This window comes from Carex rostrata, chromosome 19 (assembly GCF_964058835.1).
Source record: "Carex rostrata chromosome 19, lpCarRost1.2, whole genome shotgun sequence".
NCBI classification, from domain to species: domain Eukaryota; kingdom Viridiplantae; phylum Streptophyta; class Magnoliopsida; order Poales; family Cyperaceae; genus Carex; species Carex rostrata.
In genome coordinates, this window is record NC_135936.1 from 6599854 (window position 1) to 6622075 (window position 22222).

The 22222-nt window shown below is 36.5% G+C and overlaps 1 protein-coding gene across 2 annotated transcripts; it reads left to right on the plus strand.

The window, feature by feature from the left end:
* Positions 1-486: 486 nt before the first annotated feature.
* On the plus strand, positions 487-19761 carry SWEETIE (HEAT repeat-containing protein). 2 transcript variants are annotated; one of them, XM_078320646.1, is made up of 48 exons: positions 487-802; positions 1179-1386; positions 1613-1719; positions 2097-2333; positions 2946-3035; positions 3126-3216; positions 3332-3396; positions 3569-3673; positions 3817-3906; positions 3999-4079; positions 4275-4343; positions 4438-4563; positions 4998-5101; positions 5385-5517; positions 5913-6019; positions 6196-6312; positions 6759-6926; positions 7017-7103; positions 7333-7426; positions 7743-7811; positions 7900-8022; positions 8329-8397; positions 8500-8604; positions 8781-8869; positions 8983-9139; positions 10145-10294; positions 10557-10606; positions 10833-10932; positions 11027-11083; positions 11240-11307; positions 11384-11477; positions 11992-12185; positions 12430-12577; positions 12684-12752; positions 12867-12923; positions 13346-13432; positions 13527-13655; positions 14013-14213; positions 14833-15225; positions 15333-15383; positions 15574-15747; positions 16064-16199; positions 16592-16902; positions 17334-17477; positions 17571-17735; positions 18201-18326; positions 18543-19271; positions 19329-19761. In XM_078320646.1, the coding sequence occupies exons 1-48, from the start codon at positions 623-625 to the stop codon at positions 19614-19616; spliced, it is 6792 nt and encodes a 2263-aa protein (XP_078176772.1). In that variant the 5' UTR covers positions 487-622; the 3' UTR covers positions 19617-19761. The 2 variants fall into 2 exon arrangements, with proteins under 2 accessions (XP_078176772.1, XP_078176771.1); XM_078320645.1 differs by having other exon boundaries at positions 18543-19761.
* Positions 19762-22222: the final 2461 nt, after the last annotated feature.

A 22222-nucleotide genomic window follows, 5' to 3' on the forward strand; every position in this document is an offset into this window, starting at 1 on the left:
TGATAAAATAATAATAATTTTTATTTTATGCATAATTGATGCTTTCTTAAATTTCGAAAATCTTTGAAGTCTTGTATGTAAATATTATTATAATATAAGTTATATGAGTCACAAACACCTTTTTGTGGTTTCTCATGTGATCAAGTACGAAACTGAACCCGTTAAAATTTGAACCAGTTACCTTTTATGTCTCTCTCTCCTGTTTAATGGACCAAAAAATATTGAACACTGAACCAATTTGAAAATCCGGTTTTCAAAGAACATATTAGCGATTTGTTTGGTAAAAACCAGTCAAAAAAATCCGGTTTTAACCGATTCATTAACAAAACGGTCTTATAAAAGAACCAAACCGGAAGGAGTGCTGATTCCGGTTTATTTCGGTTTAACGGTCCGATCCGTTCTGATAACACTGGAACTTACAAAATTCAGTCAGAATGGCACAGAGCGTGAAGTAGTGCGAATAAAAAATTTCAGGGTCCAAATTAATATAGACCCAGCTTACCTCTCCTGTAATTACCCGCCACAGAGCGTGAAGTAGATCGGAAGAAAAAGCGCTGAACAGATCAGGAAAGGTGCTGCCTCTCTTTCTATTCTCTCTCTTTCCCAAGGTGGATGTTCAGCCATGGCGAAGCGAGGAAGCGACGCCGCGGTTGCGACGGAGGGAATGGCGCTGTCACGGTTCGGGGTACTGGTGGCGCAGCTTGAGTCGATCGCCGCCTCCGCACCATACCAGCCACCCGATCCTCTCCTTTGTTTTGATCTACTCTCTCAGCTCGCCTCCTCCATTGAAGAGGAACCCAAGGCGAGTTCGCTTTTCCCTTTATGTACATTATGAAATTGCTTAAGTCCGTAGACATAGATAGGTAGAATGAGAAGACGAGACGCTATTTACAAACAGTAAACTGAAGTGGTTTTGTGTTAGACGAGACAAATGTGATATTTCCTAATAGATATGCATGCTTTTGCATCTCCTAAACAGCTCATATCAAGAATTGACTTGATATCACTGGTTCGATTATAGTAGGCTTATAAACATTTAAAATCATGTCCTATTTGAGTTGATCGCTACTAAAGTTGGATCTCCATCTGATTTCTAACTGTGCATAGGTATTGGATTTTTTTTATTAATAGTTAGAATTAGTCTGAACAAAGATGTTCTATCTGATCCCGGATTCCAGGAGTCCATACAGCTATGGCAAAGGAAATGTGAGGATGCTCTCTTTTCCTTGCTGACAATTGGGGCCCGCCGACCAGTGAGGAGGTTAGCATCAGTCGCAATGGGAAGAGTTATTGAGAAAGGGGATGGAATCTCTATTTACTCTAGAGCAAGTACTCTGCAGGGATTTCTGGCTGATGGGAAAAAAATTGAACCCTCATCTTGTGCTGGTTAGTAACTAAATACTTGTCCTGTACAATATCAAGCCGTATCATAATTTACCGGCAATGGTTAATGTTACATAGCAGTACAAGATCAAGTTTTACTGGTACAAACAGGCTGAATGCATCATGGTATAGAAGACCTCAAATAAATCTGAAGTTAACAAAATCAATAAGACGAAAGGAAAAACTCCAGTTTTATATTTCTAAATTCTTTTCTATCTCATCTTAATAGGCGCTGCACAGTGTTTGGGTGAACTGTACCGCTTGTTTGGGCGTAAGATTACTGCTGGATTGGTTGAAACCACAAATATTGTATCAAAGCTCATGAAGTATAGTGAGGTTTTCATCTTGTTTTGCATTACACAACAAGAGTGTGCATACATAATTTTGATTTTTCTTTGAGAATAAATTTTATATATTTGCAATTGGTTTATGGAATTCGATCCATACCAGGTTTTAATATACTTCCCATAGTCCAATTTTGACCTTGATCAATTGCAATCTGAGAATCTGAGATGTTCCAGCTCTGCCTATAACCTTGATCACTGCAGTATTTCAAGGTTCAAGCTAAAGGGTTACCATTCAAAACCACAAGACAGCATCAATCAGATATTATATCAGTGCATTCTACATACTTGCCAATACATGCTTTGCACAAGATGTATTAAGCCCATCATTTCACTGGACAGTTTATTTTTCGTTTTAAATAATCACAGGATTATGTGAGACAAGATGCATTGCTTCTTCTGGAGAATGCACTGGAAGGATCAGGTGGAGGTGGCGTGCCAGTTGCATATACGGAGGCTTATAGAATTATTATGCGTCTAGGTCTGATTGACAAATCAGTTATTGTCAGATTAGCTGCTGCAAGATGTTTAAAGACCTTTGGTAGCATCGGAGGCATTGGGGTAGGAATGCCTGAGCTCGAAAACTCTCTGGGCTATTGTGTCAAGGTAATTTAGGAGTCTGAAATAATAAAATTGCACTTCTATATGGTTTTAGAGTTTACACTGGACTTGTAGGTTTTGAATTTAGGAGTAATAAAAAAAATTTATCTCATTCCATTCAATAGAGTGCGTATAGTGTTGGGAGTTTGGGAGGTTTGGTCAGTAGTAGCATATCCTTGCAAAAAGAGATATCCCAGGTATCTTACAACAATGTTGGATTATATCATCTAAAAGGAGAAAGATCTCTGTTATAGCTCTTTGCTTGGTAAGTTTCTTCAACATTACCTGAAGTAGCATTCATTTTTTCTCTCTCAACAAATAAAGGAGGGTAGAGTAGTAGCACTGGCTTGTTGCTTTCTGGAAACAGGGAGAGGCACGACAGTACTGTTATTTTATATTTCTCCTGAAATATAACTTAGTTACTATTGGGGATTTTACATGACATCTCGAGGTTTCTGGGAATCTGCATGAAAATGCCAAAATAAAAAAAGCAATTTCCTGTATCAGCTTATTCTATTAAGCTTCTCAGTTAGTTATTCAAATTTACCATTTCCAAATTATTCCTTTATATTCATTGAACCTATAATCTGTTTATCGGAGATTTCTGTTGCCAAATAGGGGTTAGAAGATCAGGTTTTACCTCTCAGGGATGCCTTTGCTGATGCCCTAGGGGCCTTGCTGGCACTTTCAATGAACCCTGATGCACAGGTTCGTCAGATTTCATGCATATGATATTTTTTAAGTGACGTTATTGCCTCTTTAGCATTGTTTTTTTTTTTTTTTTGGTGGTGTCCTCAGGGGAAGATGAAAAAGGGTAAGAATCAGACTCCAGTCACAAAGAAATCAGAGGATAGTTTACAAAAGTTTCTTATCACACCTTTTGTAAAAGGTAAAACTACTATTTGAGAAACTTATATATCAACTATCCATTAATCTCTCTAAATCTCAACTTGTTATAAAAATCCCTGGATTTTATTTGGTTCCGTGTACTGCATTTGACACAGCTAGTGGAGTAAATGCAAAGAAACTACGAATTGGGTTGGCTTTGTCTTGGGTGTTCTTCTTTCAGGTACATTCTTTTTATCCCACCTATGTTCTATTTCATTGCACGAAATTTCATTGCAAGATCTTCCTTAAAAATTAATTGGACTATACAGATGTTTGGATGTTTCAGTCACATATGTTTTTTGTTCTGCTAATAATATGTTTCTTGCATTAAGAAAGTATTATTGTGTTTTCAGGTTATTCACCTAAAATACCATTATCCAAACAGCGAGCTTCAAAATTTGGCGCTGAAAGCCATGGAGATGCTTCAAGGCAATGCCTCTATTGACCCTCATGCCTTGGTAACAAAGTTATAATTTTTTCTAATCAATGCAAATATTTAGAATTTATATATCAATTCTGTATTGCAAGAGATGTCAGGAAGTAATTTCCAATTTAATGACAAATTGAATTTTCTTATTGTTCTTTTCTATTATGTGTTTAGGCATGTGTCTTATATATTCTTCGTGTTGGGGTTGCTGACCAGCTAACTGAACCGGCTCAACGTGACTTTTTAGTTTTCTTGGGAAGAAAGGTTTTCTTCTTATTTTCTACAAAAGAAACAATAATGGAACTATAATACTGTTTAATTCATAATAATGTAATCTGCTTTCTTTTTTGTTTTAGTTGGAATCTTCAGATTGTAGTCCTCCTATGAGAGTTGCAACACTGCGTATACTTTCCTACCTTTTGAAAAGCTTGGGAGAGGTATTTGTTTATCTTTTTGTAGGCCTTAATAGCTCATATTAAACTTATTTGTTATTTTGAGATCTGGTACCTTTTGTAGGGTTTGCAGTATCTTCAGATGCTAATATTTTACTGTTGGTTTTTGGCTGTTATGTGGTACTTTATTTTTTTTTCCTAAACAATTGAATACTCGCTACTGTGTATCTTCTGGTGCAGGTGCCTATTGAATTCAAGGATGTGCTTGATAACACTGTTGTTGCTGCATTGACACATATTTCAGTCCATGTATGTTGTTGGTGATTGGTATTATTTATTATTTGCTATAGTAATGTATTTGTTGACTGTTCATGTATAATGCTGTTATTTTCTTGTGGCTTAGGTACGGATTGAAGCGGCATTAACCTTACGTGCATTGGCAGAGGTGGATCCTACTTGCGTTGGCGGCTTAATTTCATTAGGCATAACAACATTAAATGCGGTTAGGGAAATTGTGTCATTTGATAAGGTACACGTACAGCCCCTTGACAAAGAAGAAATTTCATTGCGTTTTCTTAAATTTGTTGCGATACTTTAAGAAGTTATGATATAGCTCTTATTCTGCTGTTCTCATAGTGCGCACCCACGATGTGCAGTTTACCCCCAATATTTTTGGGCTTTTGCAAATAGGAACCCACCATTAAAAGATGGCCAAGTTGCAAGCAACTTTTGTATATTCAATCAAATCTCTTCATAACTGGTTTATAATTAATTTGAAGCTTAAGATCCAATTTTTCTTTTGCTATATAGTGTAACTAAGCCTTAGAAAGAAAGGGCAGAAAAGTTGGGTCCAAGACGGTTGATTTTAATGAAATTCAAGTAAATTGCTAGGTGTTACTTGCAAAATTACCCGTATTTAGTTTCCTAGAGAAGCTAACGCGTGTGTACTGCTGATTCTGACAGGGAAATGACCTAAGTGCGGAGCTTGCAACACTCCATGGTCAGGCCACAGTTTTAGCTGCTCTCGTTGCCATATCTCCAAAATTGCTTCTTGGTTACCCAGCAAGGTTAGGCTTTACCGTGTTCACCAAACTAGCAGTAGCTTACCTTTCCTTTAAAGATTTGTAACGTACCTATCATTTTGCATCTTTTGTCTTATACTGAAAGTAAAGGTAATAGTAAACCTACAATTATTAATTTAGGCACAAAAATAGTTTACAATAAAGAATAAATAATGAAGCCTTACTGTACCCAATTGAAATGTCTATGGCACCGCTTGCACGTCCACACAGTAAAATGTTTCTTGTTGAAATAATTATAATTCTTTAAAACGTTAAATAACATGCACAGGCTGCCAAAATCTGTTTTTGAGGTCTCAAAGAAAATGATCCATACTGCCAGTCGCAACCCTGTAGCTGCCACTGCAGTGAGAGAAGCAGGCTGGCTTCTTTTAGCCTCTCTAGTGTCTTCTATGCCCAAAGAGGTAAATCTGGACTTCTTTTGTTGGATGTTTCACTTCTATATAATTTTGAGGATTTTCATTTCAGACTTCATTGTTGCAACCTTCAATGCCAGTGCATTTTATGTGTTCTGAGTATTTAGCCATACGACAAAATAAGTATACTTTGCAATGACAACGACTTCTTATCTAACTAAGAATATAAGTGTAACTTTTTTGTTCTATAAACTTTAAATGTATATTTGATTGTTTTCTTGAATAAGCTTTACCTTCAATTATGCTCGTCCATTATGAATTTGGCAAGAATATTCTCTTGGGGCAAAAATTTGTCTTTAATCATATTTTACATTTGTTTCTGCCAAGTTTAAGTTAGAATATTCCTTGTTGGGTGCTAATTTGGTTGCATGTACTACTTGTAGGAGCTTGAGGACCAGGCTTTTGACATACTTCTACTCTGGGCTGATTCTTTTACAGGAAATCTTGAACGCTACCTCCATGCAGTTCAGGACTGGACTTCTGAATTAAGGTGTGTTTCAACTCTTTTGCGTTTTTACAGGATTTTCATCAGCACCTTCACACCACCGCCATGAACGAGATTTGTATCGCTTAGTTTCTTTAGGAGTCAGCAGCAAATTTAATTACAATGGTAGAGGTGGTGTGCATTCGGATGTGACATTTGATTGTACTTTTTTCTTTTGGTAGGGTTCTTTCCGTTTCAATGGAGGCTCTTACAGTTTTTATTAAGAGTTTCATTTCTTCAAAAGCGCCGTCTGCTAATGGTGGAATCTTGCTTCAACCGGTGTTAGCATACCTTAGTGGGTGAGTATCGAATTTTTAAATGTATAGCTGTGTTATGACCTTCAGTTTTATACCATTGGGATCGGGTTCTATTTTTACATTTCTTTCTGTAATGATTTCTTATTCTTTTTGGGCCTCTTTTGGGCTTAAATGAGGTTATATTGTCCTGTGGGTTTAATTGGGGGTTGAACAACTTTGCCTATGTTGTTGGTATAGTTGCTTTTTTATAACTATATTGGGTTACATTCACTGCAATTGAAAGTACTTATTTATGTTTTCGCATATTATGTCCTGAATTATATTGTACCTTAGTACTGTAAGTTTGCTGGTACTGGTAATGCTCAATACATATGCCAGTACTGATATTTATCTCTGCCACCTGGTACAGTAATCTGTCTGTAAATGTTACATTTGTGAATAAAGTATCCTTCAATTTTCACTGCCCAAAAATTTATCCTACTTTACAGAGCCCTGTCACTCATATCTTCACTATCTTCCAAGAGACCTCCAAACATGAAGTCAGCTCTTGACTTATTGACAACCAGAGTTTTAATGGCATACCGCTCGATATCTGATCCTTTGGCATATAAATCAGAACAAACTCAGATAATGCGTATATGCTCAGGCCCATTCAGGTACTTGGATTTTGTCTCAAAGTAGCTTTAGTGTTGTAATCTTGGTATACTAGTATCTGACATACTGATTTTGGCCTTTTGTCTCCCAAGTGATCCCTCTGGATGGGCAGAAAGTTCATTGCTGAGGGTCATACTAGATAAGAGGGATGCATGTCTTGGCCCATGGATTCCTGGAAGGTATGATATCATTTCCTTTATTCCTTTGAGATGATTGTAAATTTTGATTTCTCCACCATTTAAGCCCACAGGTTTTGGGGCTTATAAATATAGATGGACAAGATAATAGTTATCATGGAATAGAAATTATAAAAGACCATATAAGATGATATTTCACAAAGTTTAATCAAGCTTATGCAATGTGGTTATTTTGTTAGGGCTGAATATCTTATCAATCATGTCTTTATAGGGATTCATTTGAAGACGAGCTCCGAGCTTTTGAGGGTGCTAGTGATGGCTTATTGCCCTGTATATGGGATGACGATGTTGGTAACTTTCCTCAGGTACTCAACCAAGCATCCTACTTCCCTTTCAATCAGCCGAGGGATCTTTTTGGTTGGCATATGAATTTCCTAATTCACAAGGAGCTCCAGTATAGAGAAAATAAGAAAAAAAATACAACAAAGTTATCACTTGCAAGGAGTGGTCAGCAATTAGTAATTCTGTAATTGTTTGATCGTGGTCGCATCTTTTTATGGTGCTGACATGTTATACTAAAAGCACAGTTCCAACTTTTAAAAACAATGTAATTATTAATTAATTATTGTGAACGAATTGATGATCTCATGTCTATCTTCTTCCTTTTTTTTTTACATAAAGCCAGAGTCAGTCAGCAAAATTATGGTCAATCAGATGCTTCTCTGCTTTGGCACCATTTTTGCTTGTCAGGTGAGCAGTAGGTTTTAGTTTTGAAGCACTTTCCTTTTTTTTTTTCCTGCAACTTGCAAATATCGATAATTTTCCTTTTTTTCCGTAGGATAATCGTGAAAAGATTGCACTCCTAAAGAGAATTGATCAGTGTCTCAAAACCGGGAAGAAGCAAGCGTGGTACTTGTCCTTTGTTACCAATGCATGTGTGGGCTTGTTATCAGGATTAAAGGTACTGTTCATATTGTCCATATTAGTCTTTTGGCTATATGCTTTACCATTTGTTTCTTATTCCTACTGTCCATCTCTGGTAGAATTTAAAATTTTGGCATTGTCATTTGATGGTCAATACTGGCCATCTCTTGTACCTTTTTTATTGGAAAAGAAATTATATTCACATGCTATGTCTTAATTTCCGAGTAAAATCTTTTATTGTAAAATACATTATTTGCTCAATTGGGGGCTTGAATTCTTCAGTCTGTCCCTCCTAAATATGTTGTCACATGTACTAAATTCTAGCTGTCCCTCCTACTTGCAGTGCATTCTTGCTTTCCGGCCGCAGGAATTGTCAGCTGAGATATTAAGCTTTATCCAGTCCATCTTTCAGGTGGGTATCATTTAAACTCTGTTTTGTTGGTCTTCTACCCATTTTTTTTTTATTATAGTTTACAATTTTAAATTACTGATACATCATAATTTGTATTAACAGGCCATATTGGGGGAAACTGTTATTTCATCGGCACAAAGGAGAGCTGCATGTGAGGGTCTTGGTTTGTTGGGACGTGTTGCAAATGATGTGTTCACTGCACGAATGGTACATTGCCTACATTGAAATTCAAATAAGCTTTAAAATTTCTGTTTGGCATGCAATTGATACAAGGTCCAACTATTCCTCTACAAGTTGAATGAGAGAGAAAATACAATGTTATTTGCAGAGTCCCTATTATTATACAAATTTTGAGATTTTTTGTTTTTCTGTTCCTTCCCTAGACCCGCTCTCTTCTTGGAGAATTAGCTCTAGCAGTAGATCCAAACCATTGCGGATCCATTGCACTCTCGCTCGGCTGCATCCATCGTAGGTTAGCTTTTTCACAAACAAATAAAAACCTTAATTAAGATTTTGTCCTCAAATTATTTGCAGTCTTTCACGTCCTGGGGGAGTTCTAACAAAGTTTGCATTATTGATCCTCAGCGCAGGAGGGATCGCATTGTCTGTATTGGTTCCTTCTACGGTCAGCTCAGTTTCTACTTTATGCAAGAGTACCGATTCTACCCTTCAGCTATGGTCTTTGCATGCTTTACTCTTGTCCATTGAAGCAGCTGGTTTATCTTATGTCTCTCAAGTTCAGGTACCTTTGATTACACTGGAGATTCTTTTTGCCAGCTGGTCCTGAAATTTTATAAAGTTTTTAAATAAAATCGGATGTCTGTCATGTGTGCACATATCACCAACATTTTGAGGTTATTTGCAAATTACACTCAACAAATCAAGGTCAAATTTAACAAAATGACAGATTAGCTTCATGCCTCAATATTGACTTGAACCGAGTCATTTAATATTTGAGCATACCACTTTAGCAACCCAACATTGAGATTTACTTGGCTTGGAATTAGTTTAGTCTGGTCCTAGCGGAAATGTGTCCATCATTCATAGAGGCCAAATGTAACATCTTTATTGCATGGATACAGATATGACGATACAGCATTTGTCCAAAACTCAGGATAAGATACATTTTTATATATGTGTATGTTCTTATTAATATTTGATATATAAACCAGCAGCTTCAAATGGGACTATTAGCCCTCAAGTTCATGCTTTACTCTTGTCTGTGTTTGAGAACTTTGTTTCTTGCTGTGGGACTTTTGGAATGCTGTTCTTTCTTTGAACCGGACTTCCCTATTTTGTACTTCTTTTTTGGTCAAGTGGCTGGCGGGCCCTTTAGGTCAAGCTGTCTTCTTTAATTTTCACTAAGCGGCAGGCCTCCAGCTTATTTACTCTTTTTTTTTTTTGGTTTTTATTTGATGCTATTTCTATTATGTGATAAATTGTGCATTCCCTCAGTCGCTAATTGCACGTGAATCTGTATCCGATACGTATCAGATACACTGAATGGCTTGGTTAAGTGATGTATCTGGGTAACCTAGGTTAACATTAGTGGAATGCACCATCTTGAAAACATTAGTATCACGACCCTAAATGTATTCACTGGTTGGGTGTTATTTGCAAATAGCCCAAATATATGTTGTTAGTTGTGGAATTGTTTGGTGTAATTTGAAATAGCAAATAATTATGAAAGCCAGCAAAGGATTGGTGAATGCAGATTGAATGTCTTAGGTGTCTGTTATTTATACAGGCAACTCTGTTGCTAGTTATGGAGATTCTTTTATTGGACGAAAATGGATATCTGGACCTCAGACAGGAAATTGGGCACCTCATTAATGCAATAGTTGCAGTTCTTGGTCCTGAGCTTTCTCCTGGGAGTACATTCTTCTCCCGTTGCAAGGTTTTAAAAGCTATTATTCTCCAGACAAGTTAAAAATTAAAAAGTATTTAAAAATAGTTTAGTTATGTTAGAAATGATATTTAACATATGTAATAGTTTCAACAATTAGCCTTGCGTACTAAATTTTTGGTTGTAATGCTAGCATATCTATTTGCTTAACTAATCAATTCACCTACTAAGGTGTTCTGCCTTATATGCAAACCTGTCTAGGGCTATTTGCGGTTATATATATATATTATCTGACATTATTTTTTAAAATCAGTCTGTTATCGAAGAAGTAAGCTCTAGCAAGGAGACGGCGGCCCTCCTCGAGTAAGAATCCACAAAGTATTTTTTTTTATTCGTTTTTATTGAACTTAAGTTCAGAAAATCTATAAAGCACCTGCATCCATATAAGCACTGTAGAGTACCAGTGCAGGTATACCTGATACAGTGATACCTACTGCCTATCAATTCCTTAAATGGGATTTCAATCCTTGGCTGTAGCCCTGGCAGGTCCTAAATATCGTAGCAACAAAATATAACATTGTTTTTACAGGTCTGTTAGGTTCACTCAACAGCTTGTGCTGTTTGCGCCCCAAGCTGCCACTGTGCATTCTCATGTCCAAAATCTTATCCCAACACTTTCCTCGCGACAGGTATTAAAGCAATACTTAATTATTATTTAAGAAAGGACAATCCAAGGTTTTTTTTATATTTTATTTTGTTGCATTCTAATACTTATTGCAACAGCCAAGCCTAAGATATCTTGCTGTATCAACTCTGTGCCATCTGATTGAACGGGACCCGGTAAGAAAATGCTGGCCATTCAATTTTTTTCCATCTTTTTTCTGGTTCATTAGCCCTGTGAAGTTGGTCAAGTTTAGTACCAAGTTTGTTGATAGGAGCCATTGGCTATTCATCTCATGCATGCATATGAAACTTTTCTTCATTGTTCTATCACAGGTTGCGATGATCAATGAAAACATCGAAGAGAATTTGTTTAATATGCTTAATGAAGAAACTGATTCTGAGTAAGTTTCCTAATGATTGTAAGATTTCTTTTAGATGTATTGTTAGGACTCTCACTCAGTTCATTTTGGGTTATAGGATAGCAAACTTGGTTCGTGCAACAATAAATCGGCTGCTATATTCTTCATGCCCTCAATGCCCCTCAAGATGGTTATCTATTTTGCGCAACATGGTTGGTACCTATGTGCTTTCCTACTTGCCATTGTTCACGATAAATCCTAACTACTGCTTATTTGTCTTTTTTTGTGTTTTATTCATTTGTTTGTGTTTGATTTATTGTGTTTATTTTTTGTATGCTGAACTTTAGATGAAGCTTAGATATTTTTATGTCTCAGTCAGAGATCTAAAACCCATCCCGGTGCCATAATACTTTTGATAGCCAACTTGCTATAAAATATTACCTTTTGTCATAAAACAAATCATTTAATATGATGCAACAATTTTGCCTACCGGGTGATTTTTTTAATGCTAGTCTTAAAATTACCCCCATGTTTTGTTGACAAACTATAAGGCTAGCCTAACAAGTGGATTTGAATTACTGGGAGAAAATAGAGACTCGTACTAGGAGCCCGGTGAGTTCCGGACGCTGTACTTCTGATGCCCTATCAATCAACTAGTTGCCGAGAACTAACACAGGAGACTTTTTTTTTTATGTTATTATAATTACCTCTTGCATTTCTTTTAAGGTTCTTGCAACATCCTCCGCAAGAAATGACAACTCTGGGACTGATCATCTTAACGGTGTCTCTGAGACTGATACATACTATGGAGATGAAGATGGCATGATTTCTAGCTCAAAACAAGGGACCGCTTCAAGCTCTAATAATTTCCTTAAAAGGAACAAGCATTTGAGATATCGTACGAGGATTTTTGCTGCAGAGTACGCTCTCCTTCTTCTCTGTTTATGTGTGTGGAAGTACATGTGCCATTTTTTTGTGAAAGGCATGAAAGTAGAAGAAACGGGTCTATAAAAAAACCCAAAATTCACTAACTAAATAGATAAGAGAACGACCAGTACCATGATGATAGTATGATCTGCCCAGTGTTGGGTTTGCTTTCATTTGATCAATATTATGATCTACATTCTTAGTTATTTATGTATTGATTAATATAAAAAAATGTAGGTGTTTGAGCTGTGTACCTATGGCTGTTGGAACAGAACCTGCGCACTTTGATCTCTCTTTGGCTAGGAATCGAACAGCCAAGGGGCATGATGCAACTGCTGATTGGCTTGTTCTTAAGTTGCAAGAGTTAATTTCACTTTCTTATCAGGTTAAAGGCTTACATTTAGACTCAGATATTTCTTCAAAAAATATAAATGAGAAAACAGTATTCCTAGAGAACTTTGATTCCCATCAAGCAGTTTATATTTCTGCAGATAAGTACTGGGCAGTTTGAAGGCATGCAACCAACAGGTGTAAGGCTCCTAAGTGTCATAATGGATGAGGTAATGTTGACTGACTGAGATTTTTTTTTTTATTGGTCGGATCCTATTATGGTAACAATTCTTATGTTTAATAATTCTTATGCATTCTAACTAGACATATATATCTTCTTTCAGTTCGGTAGTACCCCGGATCCGGAGTTTCCTGGGCACATTTTGTTGGAGCAGTATCAGGTTTGTGCGCTCTCCTTTTTTTTTTTTGCCTCCTACCAAAAGGACACTGATTCATAAGTAATTGTTTTATCTTTTGATTGTGGTGAGTTATTTGTTTTCATCCATCAATTGCTCATAAATTTGCAAAAAAGACTTTGGGAGGGGGTGGGGTGGGGGGGGGGGGGGGGGGTGGGGTTGCTGTCTGCTTATGATTTTGTCTACTAGATTCTAATGGGTAGTTATTCTACTAGTCCTATTGGTAGACCTGCAAGACCTTTGCTTTCTGTTTCTTTTTTTGGTTCATGTTTATTTTGAGTATGAAATTGACTATATCCATTAGTATATATGGTTTTACTGTTCCTACTGGGGCTGGCCTCATATGAATGGGCAGTACAGAAGTCCTTAAAGCTCCATCTTTACAATCTAACCACTTTGAAATGCAGGCTCAACTTGTATCAGCTGTTCGATCTGCCATAAGCACTGCATCAGGGCCTCTTCTTTTAGATGCTGGTCTTGGGCTAACAAAAAAGGTCTAAAAGACTGAAACACAAGTATTTAATAAGTTTTAGTGTGTTAATACATAATAGTCATCTTAATCCTTGACCATTATTATTTAAATTTCAGATTCTGACGAGTAGTATCATTGGAGAGGACAGGGTCGCTCTTAACCGTTTGTATTTGTTGATCTCCCGCCCACTCAGTGAAATTCAGGATTTGTGCTATCCATCTTTTGCAGATTGGGTTGCTTGCAAGGTACTATTCTGTAGTCATAACTCACAAATTCCTGACTGTATGGTAAGTGTACTGGCCTAAAATAACCTCTGACATTTTTTTCTTACTGATGTTTGGGCTGATGTTCATAGGCCCAACCCAGATTTATGCCATGAAACATCACACACACACACACACACACACTCCAAAATGAAGCAGAAAACAGAATATAATAAAAAAGATCTCACACATGGTATCACAGAGTTACTTGATGGGTTATGGCAGTGTGAACATCCAAACCCTGTGAAGTTTACCTATTTTTGCCTCATAATTATGGCTTGATATACAACATTAATTAACATTTGACCTCTCTGATGTGGAATCTGCTTTGTATCACAGATCAAATTGCAGCTCCTGACAGCACATGCCTCTGTAAAATGCTATGTGTACCAATTCTTCAGGAGGCAAACACATGTAACACATGAGTATTTGCAGATCATACCACTCCTTTCTAATAATTGTGCTCTGTTGGGGAAATACTGGATTGGCGTGCTTAATGATTATATCTATATATGCTTCGGCTTGCAATTGAAGGCTAATGTGAGATTTCTTAAATAAACTCTATTTACATTTGTAACGTTACAATTATCTCGTCTTGAGTTGCGAGTTAAAGTTACTCATAGTGTGTGTTTTGCTGGTCTTGTTGCTTCTGTATTAACCGCATTTGCTCATATGGGCAGCCAAGAATTGATGTAATGGGCTTAATTTATATAATGAACTTTGCATACTGGTTTAATCTGGTAGCAATGTGTGCTGGCTTCTTTTAGTTGTTTCCCTTGATTTGTTTTATGTTGGATTTGGGGTATTTGTATGCATGGGATTATGCAACTGCTAGACTGCAAACAGTAACTGTTATTTTTTTTTTGGTTAATGAAAATTGTTAGTTGCATATTGCCCGCTAACTTTCGAAAAACAAATTTAGTGAACATCAATTATGGCTGAATAGCCTATTAAATTATACATTGCTAATGGAATGTGATATCCCAGTCAATCTGTACCAGTGTATCCCAGCAATTGTTACACTTGTGCAACATGAAGTTCTTGCTAGTTGGTGCCAGCAGTTTTATATTTGTGCAGTACGGGATATATCAAATTCTTTCTGGGTTTTGATTGTTTTGTATAATGTATTTACTGATGTGCCCTTGTTATCTTTTCTCAGTACAAGCCATTCCTTGATGGGATTCAGTCACAACTTGTCTCATCAAAAGTTAAGAAATATCTCAAGGACACATGGCCTCTAATACTAGAATCTACAGTTCTTGATGCTGCACCAATGGAGTTTGAATCCAACGAGAACCTGGAGCTCGATGATGAGGCCTCTTTCATCTCTGGCCGAAGCATGGTCAGGCTAGAAAAAACTGAGTTCCAATTTATTTGGGTGTTTTCAAAGCTTCTTCTCTTTCATAGTAAGGGGCACAACAGTCAGCTCATGGTTGAAGTAGATGGTCAGAAGCTAAGTGAGGTCGTGCTAACTGTGTTTCTTTGCCTGACAAAAGAATTCTTTTTTAGCCAGGAGTTTGTTTCTCTTGAGATGTGCTGTGAATTGCTACAGGCAACTCTCTCTCTCTCTCCCCCCCTCCCCCCTCCCCCCCTCCTTCTCCCTCTGTCCTCATTATATCTATCAACATATTAATATTAAAATTGAGTATTCTTTTGTAGGCTCTTTTGTATGTTGAATCAAGCGCTCAAGTTGTTAGTCTTCTCTGTCAGGTAACATAATCAATACTTTGAAACTAAGTACTTAAAATCTAAAAGTGCACTTGTAATTTTTTTACCAAATATCTTGGTTTTGGGAATGTTACACCATTGATATAGATAAACATGGTATAGTGTTTTTACTCTGCATTACTTTTAAAATATCTTGATTTTTTAATTCAAGCATTTCTTCCTTTACCAACAGATTGTCCAAAAGTGTCCCGAAACTTTCTTTGAAGCTGATGGTTTCATATTTGGTATAATGCAACTCTGTTCTAGATGCCTTCAGACGAATTTTCAAAACAATGATTCTCCTTCATCTTTGTTACCTGAATTAACTACTACATGTGAAACAATTGTGCTGCGAATGAAAAATAAGGTATCTCGAGAAACAACATTTTCTATATACATAAATTTGGGTCTTTGTTTTTGCTTTATTTGATTCACGGAAGCCACTTCATTTGCTCCGTAAACCCTTCTAAAGTTGAGTCACCAAACTCAATTTATCTTCCCAGCTAGTGGATACAATATTGGAAGGAAATATAAATGGACACTGTGTAGGTGTTACCTCTTTTGTAGGTACCTTGCCAAAGATTCCATCTGATTCTCTATTTATATTTAATTATATTGATTAACTGTAAACTTGAATGATTACTATATCTGAAAGATTGTCTTTGATTTCTTCTTTCTGGCAGCACCAATGGAAATTTGCCAGCTCACTGATATCAGTATCTTATCAATCATATGATCAAGTTTCAACCAATTCTTGTATGTCAAAAGTGATCTTGTTTCTCCAAAGTATCATGCCTCTATTGAAGAAGAGGTTCAAAGGTAATTCAAATTGCTACTTGTGTTGCTTTGCTCCCATCATGTTTCAATGCACGAACATTTGTTGTTTTATGGCTTTTGCCTTTAAGATCTGTTTGTATTTTCCAATATAAATACTCAATACAAGGCTAAAATATGCTTCCATCATATAGTGAAAATCATATGGCACCACATCTGGTGCACGAGGATTTGGTCTGAGACTATGATAATATACATCCTTTTTACAAGAGTAGTCATTTGGTGGTTTTACCTATTTTTCAGTAAATTTTCTTGTAGCTCATATATATCATTTTTTGGCTTAGAGTAGAACTTTCAGTTATTTTGAGGCCTTCTGAAAAAAATTGAAGCTGAAGGGTGAAGTTGTCTTTACATTTCTTTTCTTCTTTTTTGTACAGAGGATTCCGAACTTAATGAAGATACAGCACACTCAAAACCCCTGATAGCTACATGGGCCTGTACAATTGCATACCTCTCCAGAGAATGCAGAAAGAGGCTTAATGTCTTAGACAACAGGTCCACCAATTCAAGCAAATTGTATGCAAAAATACTTGTCTTCTGCTTACAAGAGATTGTTTCTCTGGCTGGACTTGTTTATGATGTGAATAGTCTTTCAGAAAAACTATCAAAAGATACTGTATTGTTTAATGGTTTATTGAGTCACTGCGCAGAGTGCATTCGTGATTCTTTACATGACACCAATATGCAGGTACTGTAACTTATTTGTTTGCGCAATTTCACTGATATCCTGAAAAATGTCAAACTATCATGTACAGTTCTTCAAAATGTAGAATATCACATTTATTCCAACAAAATATGCATATATTTTCAAAAAGACTCCCTTCATTTACTTTGAAAAATAGCCCGGTTATCCCTGACTGCTTATAACTACATGAAGGCATGCAAGGAAAGTAAGCAGGTATTATGGGTCTTTTTGAAGAAATGCAGAGAGGGGGTGCAGTTAATAGTCACCTAATATCAGAGGGACTTACATATTTCCAATTTTGCAAGATTATGCATGTTTTATTGTTTGGAGAGGCATGCACAAGTTTACTTCTTTTTTTCCACTGGCTTGAAGTATGTAGTGATTATATATCTTACTTTCCTCAATATAAGTTTACTTAATTGCCTATTTTCCAGGTTAATGTGCTTGGGCTTCATGTTTTAAAAACCCTAGCTCACAGAGAACTTGCTGAAGGAAAACATAAGAAGAGCTCTCTTTTTGTTTTATTACTAGGAGAATTGCTTGGAGATATATTTGATTTACTGCATAATACATTGAAGGTAACTTTTTGTCATTATGTCTTTGTCCAGACAGAGGCTTAGGTCTGGTGGGGTTTTTTTTTTTGTCTTTAATTTACCTTTATCTTTGTGTAGAGATGCAAAAGCAAGGATGAAGTAACAGTTATCAATGAGGGCTTGAAGCTTCTCTTTCTTTTTCACACACTTGTGCAATCCAAGAGCTACCAGAGGGATGCCACCATGCTGTTGCTTGAAGCTTTCCTCCTGGTCTTTACCCTTTCCATAGATGGCCATTCTCAGGTTAAATTTTTGAAAAAATATTATGACCAAATGGATAAAGAGATGATAACAACTAAGATGCGGCACTACACAACTGCACAAATTAAGTTTTGCTCAATTTGTTGTTTAACCTGCAGAATGTTTAAAAGCCCCTCCAAATAAAAATTATCATCAATGTCATCACAAAACACTAGAAATATTATATTCCTCTCCTAAAGACAAATGTATCTGGTTGTACTTGTGCCATTTAATTCATGAAGATGCCCAACCAATGCTATCTTTCTCATGGTTTGTCTATTCTTATATGAGTTATAATGAGGAATTAATTCGGGCAATTTAGAAGAAATTAAGAGGAGGGGCATGTCACATGTGAGAAAAATGCTTTTTGTAGAACCATCACGATGTTATTATTTTTCACAGGGGCGGACAAACTAATTTGTAAAACTTTTCTGTTGACTCTTTTTGCAAACTTTGTTGCCATTGTAGGAGCTTAATGAGGTTAATTCCATAGCAAGAAGATTGGTATCACATTTTGTTCAAATTCCTTCAGCTGCAACACAAATCAAAGATGTGATGCTGTCTGTACCAGCTGAAAAAAGGCAACAGTTTCAGGTACCATATCTCAACTGGTTCAAGGATCCGTTCTAAAAAGGTAACAGTTTTGGGTACCATATATCAGCTGACACAGAGTTGATGGATTATGATATGGCCCAAACTGACCTGTACAAGGATTACTTGTGTCAAAACACAATTGGTATCTCCCCATGTTTTGCTACCTTTTTAATGTATCCACTATTTTCAGACCTCTGATCCATTGTGTCTTTATAGGACATGATTCGAGCTTCGCTTGGTCAAGAGCAGATGGCAGTGCCAGTGAGTTCAAGTACAAAGACAGAAATATCTGGTGAGATACAAGAAACTAACTCAATTGCGAGTCATTCTGCAACGTATAAAGTCAAGGAGAAGGAAATCGAATCAAATGAAGATTACAACAAGAATGATAATGATAATCAAAATAATGTCAATAACAATGATGATGATGATGATGATTGGGATACATTCCAATCATTACCTGCAAGCAGTAATGCAATCAGTTCAGAGGAGCTGGAGGAAAAAAACACTGAAATAGAAGCTGCTGGTGCAACTAGTAAAGCAATTAGTTCGGAGGAGTCGGAGGAGAAAATCACTGAAATAGAAGCTATTGGTAATGCAATAAGTTCAGAGGAGTCGGAGGAGAAAAACACAGAAATAGAAGCCACTGGTGAACCTAGTAATGCAATCAGTTCGGAGGAGTCCAAGGAGAAAATCACTGAAATAAAAGCTATTAATAATGCAATCAGTTCAGAGGAGTCGGAGGAGAAAAGCACTGAAATAGAAGCCACTGGTGCAACTAGTTATGAAGTCAGTTCAGAGTTGGAGGAGAAAATCACTGAAATAGGAGCCACTGGTGCAACTAATAATGCAATCAGTTCAGAGGAGTCCGAGGAGAAAATCACTGAAATAGAAGCTATTAGTCATGCAACCAGTTCAGAGGAGTCGTTGGAGGAGAAAAACACTGAAATAGAAGCCACTAGAAATGCAATCAGTTCAGAGTTTTCAGATGAGAGAAACACAGAAATAGAAGCCACTGGTGCCATGGCTCAAGAAGCCATTTTTACAGAATTGGAAAATCAGGATGATACTGCAGAATCGAAGGATGAAGTGCTTAAGAACCAGGATCCAAGTGTAGATGAACAAGATGGTGTCGAACTTTTTACTGAAGATGAAGTAGGTGTATCTAAGGATGGTAGTAGCATCATGTTAGAAAGTGACAGGTCTAATGAAGATTTAAGTGAGTCCAAGGAAGTACAGGGTAGTGCAGAAGAGTCTAATCATGAACCAAAAGCTAGTATAGAACCTTGAAACACTAGAAACTCATATTGGATAGTGTAAATTTGTTAGAATAGCATTCAGTGTAATATTTTTTTTACCCACAGTTTTGTGAGCTTCCGAAAGGATTCTTTGTTAGCATTCCTATGTATTTGAGGTTTTTTGGTTGCTGTTTGTATCTAAGATTGGTGGAACTTCCTTGTTTACTAGATACAGTGCAAAACTTATTTTGTACCCAAAAAAGTGATTGAAATGTTGAGAGTTGCAAACTTGAGTTTTATTTTCGTCCATCTTGAGGTCATTTAGGGGTATCAGTCTAACTTGATGCCAGCATTGCCAGGCCAAACTCGAACTGAACTGGTGGTATGTAACTGTGTACAAGTAATAATGCACTGCTGCAACTGAACAATGGTGTATGTGATACAACAATAAGGCTGAAGGGATACTTGCCAGACAAATCATTGATAGTTTACGAGGTTGCATTGATTCTCCTAAAGGTTGCATGTTCAAGCTCCATTGGGAGGAACAAAACAAAAGAAAAAGAATCAAATATAAATATTTCAACGAAACAAACATACTGAATTTTGTTTTTATGAAAAACAACTCTATCGATCCCGTGGATTGGTAAAGGCAAAAAGGTAAGCATAGTAGCTATCTCCACCGATCCACATGATCGGTGGAACTGTTTTTCATAAAAAAAAATCCTATCCCCTGAGGGTACAATTAGAAAATTTAGACATTCTTTCTTAATGGTACCCTCAGGATGCCAAGTATCTTCTTAGATTTCAATGCCTCAAAATGAAGAAAAAAAAGACTCATTGATAATTGTTAGTAGTTTATTTTTTATTTTTTTATTATTATTATTAAAGGGCTCGAATACACTCCAGCATCTTGTAGATGCTTTTTCGCGAGAATTGAACCTGCGTGTTGCGTTGCTATGCTAACCTTGCGGTTCATAGATGTTAGAAGTTACTGTGTTCTTCTTACAATTTCAATTGAGGAGTTCAGATTCTTTTAAATTCCGGGAATAGTATTATCCACATTTGAACACTGATCAATAATCACCTGACCTCATCAGAACCACCTGTTGACATCCGATATATTCTTGAAGAAATGCGTTTGGAATCTGGCCCTTGGTTTATCCAGGAAATAGGAAATCATTCCCCTCTTTCTTTAATACAATAATAAGGTACGTTGATGGTTGGGCCTTTTAGAGGTCATTGTAAAGAGATTTATCATTAGGAACCTTTGCCACTTTATCACACTACAAATTTTGATTCTGATTCCGATTCTGCTGTTATTTTACACGCCGCTATCAATAGCACTACTCTATTATTCTGAGAAGATACAAAGTTTCACTACCCTCCAACAATTTTTTTGTTTGTTTGTGGGGGTTAGATGGCTCTAATTTATACATTTTCTTTTCTGTGGCTGTCACCGATCTTTCTGCTCTGAACAATTGCAACTCTTACATGGAACGGTATGTTCATGTAATAGAATCAATTAGGAAACAAATAGAATATTCGGAGTCTCACGACCGATCAAATGTCGCAACCTCCATCTAATTTGGGGATAGCCGTTGGCTATTTTGAACCATCAATCAGCAGTATGCCAATTGAAGGGATGAAGGGCAAAACGGTCAGCAAACCGGTCAGAGCAATTAAAGAGAAGGGAGACACTGCAGCTGGACCCAACTTCACAGAACGGGCTCTCTACAGCTCAATTGAATCACCCTGTCAGTAGACCCCGCAAGACAGAAGGAAAGAGCGAGACAGTTGTGCAACCGCTGAAAGTTAGTTAAGCGGTTAATAGAATAATGGGTCGGATCTTTATGCTGAAGTGTCATTCTGACAATGGTCAGCAAGATCCGAGAACCTGATTGTAAATTTTCTTTCTTTATTTGCATCGCCTATATAAGGCAAACCATTGTATGGATTCGATTTTTATCAAGGAAATAAACAATTTGGTTTTCACTCTTCTCTATTGATCAAAGCATAAGTATTAATACTTAAATTACACCTCTTAAGCCTCAATTGAGGTTGAATCTCATTGTCAGGGATCAGAACCTGACATCAAACGTTATTGAGCAAATCAATACTGGAGATGGGGTGTATGGATAGCAAATTGTTAAAATAAAAAATAAAAAAACGATTATGTTCGTCCGAAAAAAAAATCGTCCAAATATATAGTTGATTTTTTTTTCTTTGAATTTTTTTTATATATTTAAAGATTGAAAAAAGAATATTTTTTTGTTGAACGAGAGATAAGTGAGAATTTCTGAATGATAATTAACATCCCTCAAAATATTATTATTTTTTACAAACTCCTGTAAATAATCTATTTTTTTATGAAATTATTAATATATTACCTACTATTTCCAAAAAAACAAATGAATTTCTTTGACATGATATTCCCAATTATATTTTTAGATATCAGGGCAAACGATCTATTACAAAATTTTAGACTCGAAAAGTGCATTTTTTTAGGATCATGATAATTATCCCCGCATTCCCATCTTCGCATTTATCCCTGCATTAACTTCCATAACTACCATGGAGGACCATAAAAACTCCATCACTGATTTTTCTCTCTAAAGTATTAATACTTATGCATGAAAGTATTTATTCCAAAGAACGAGA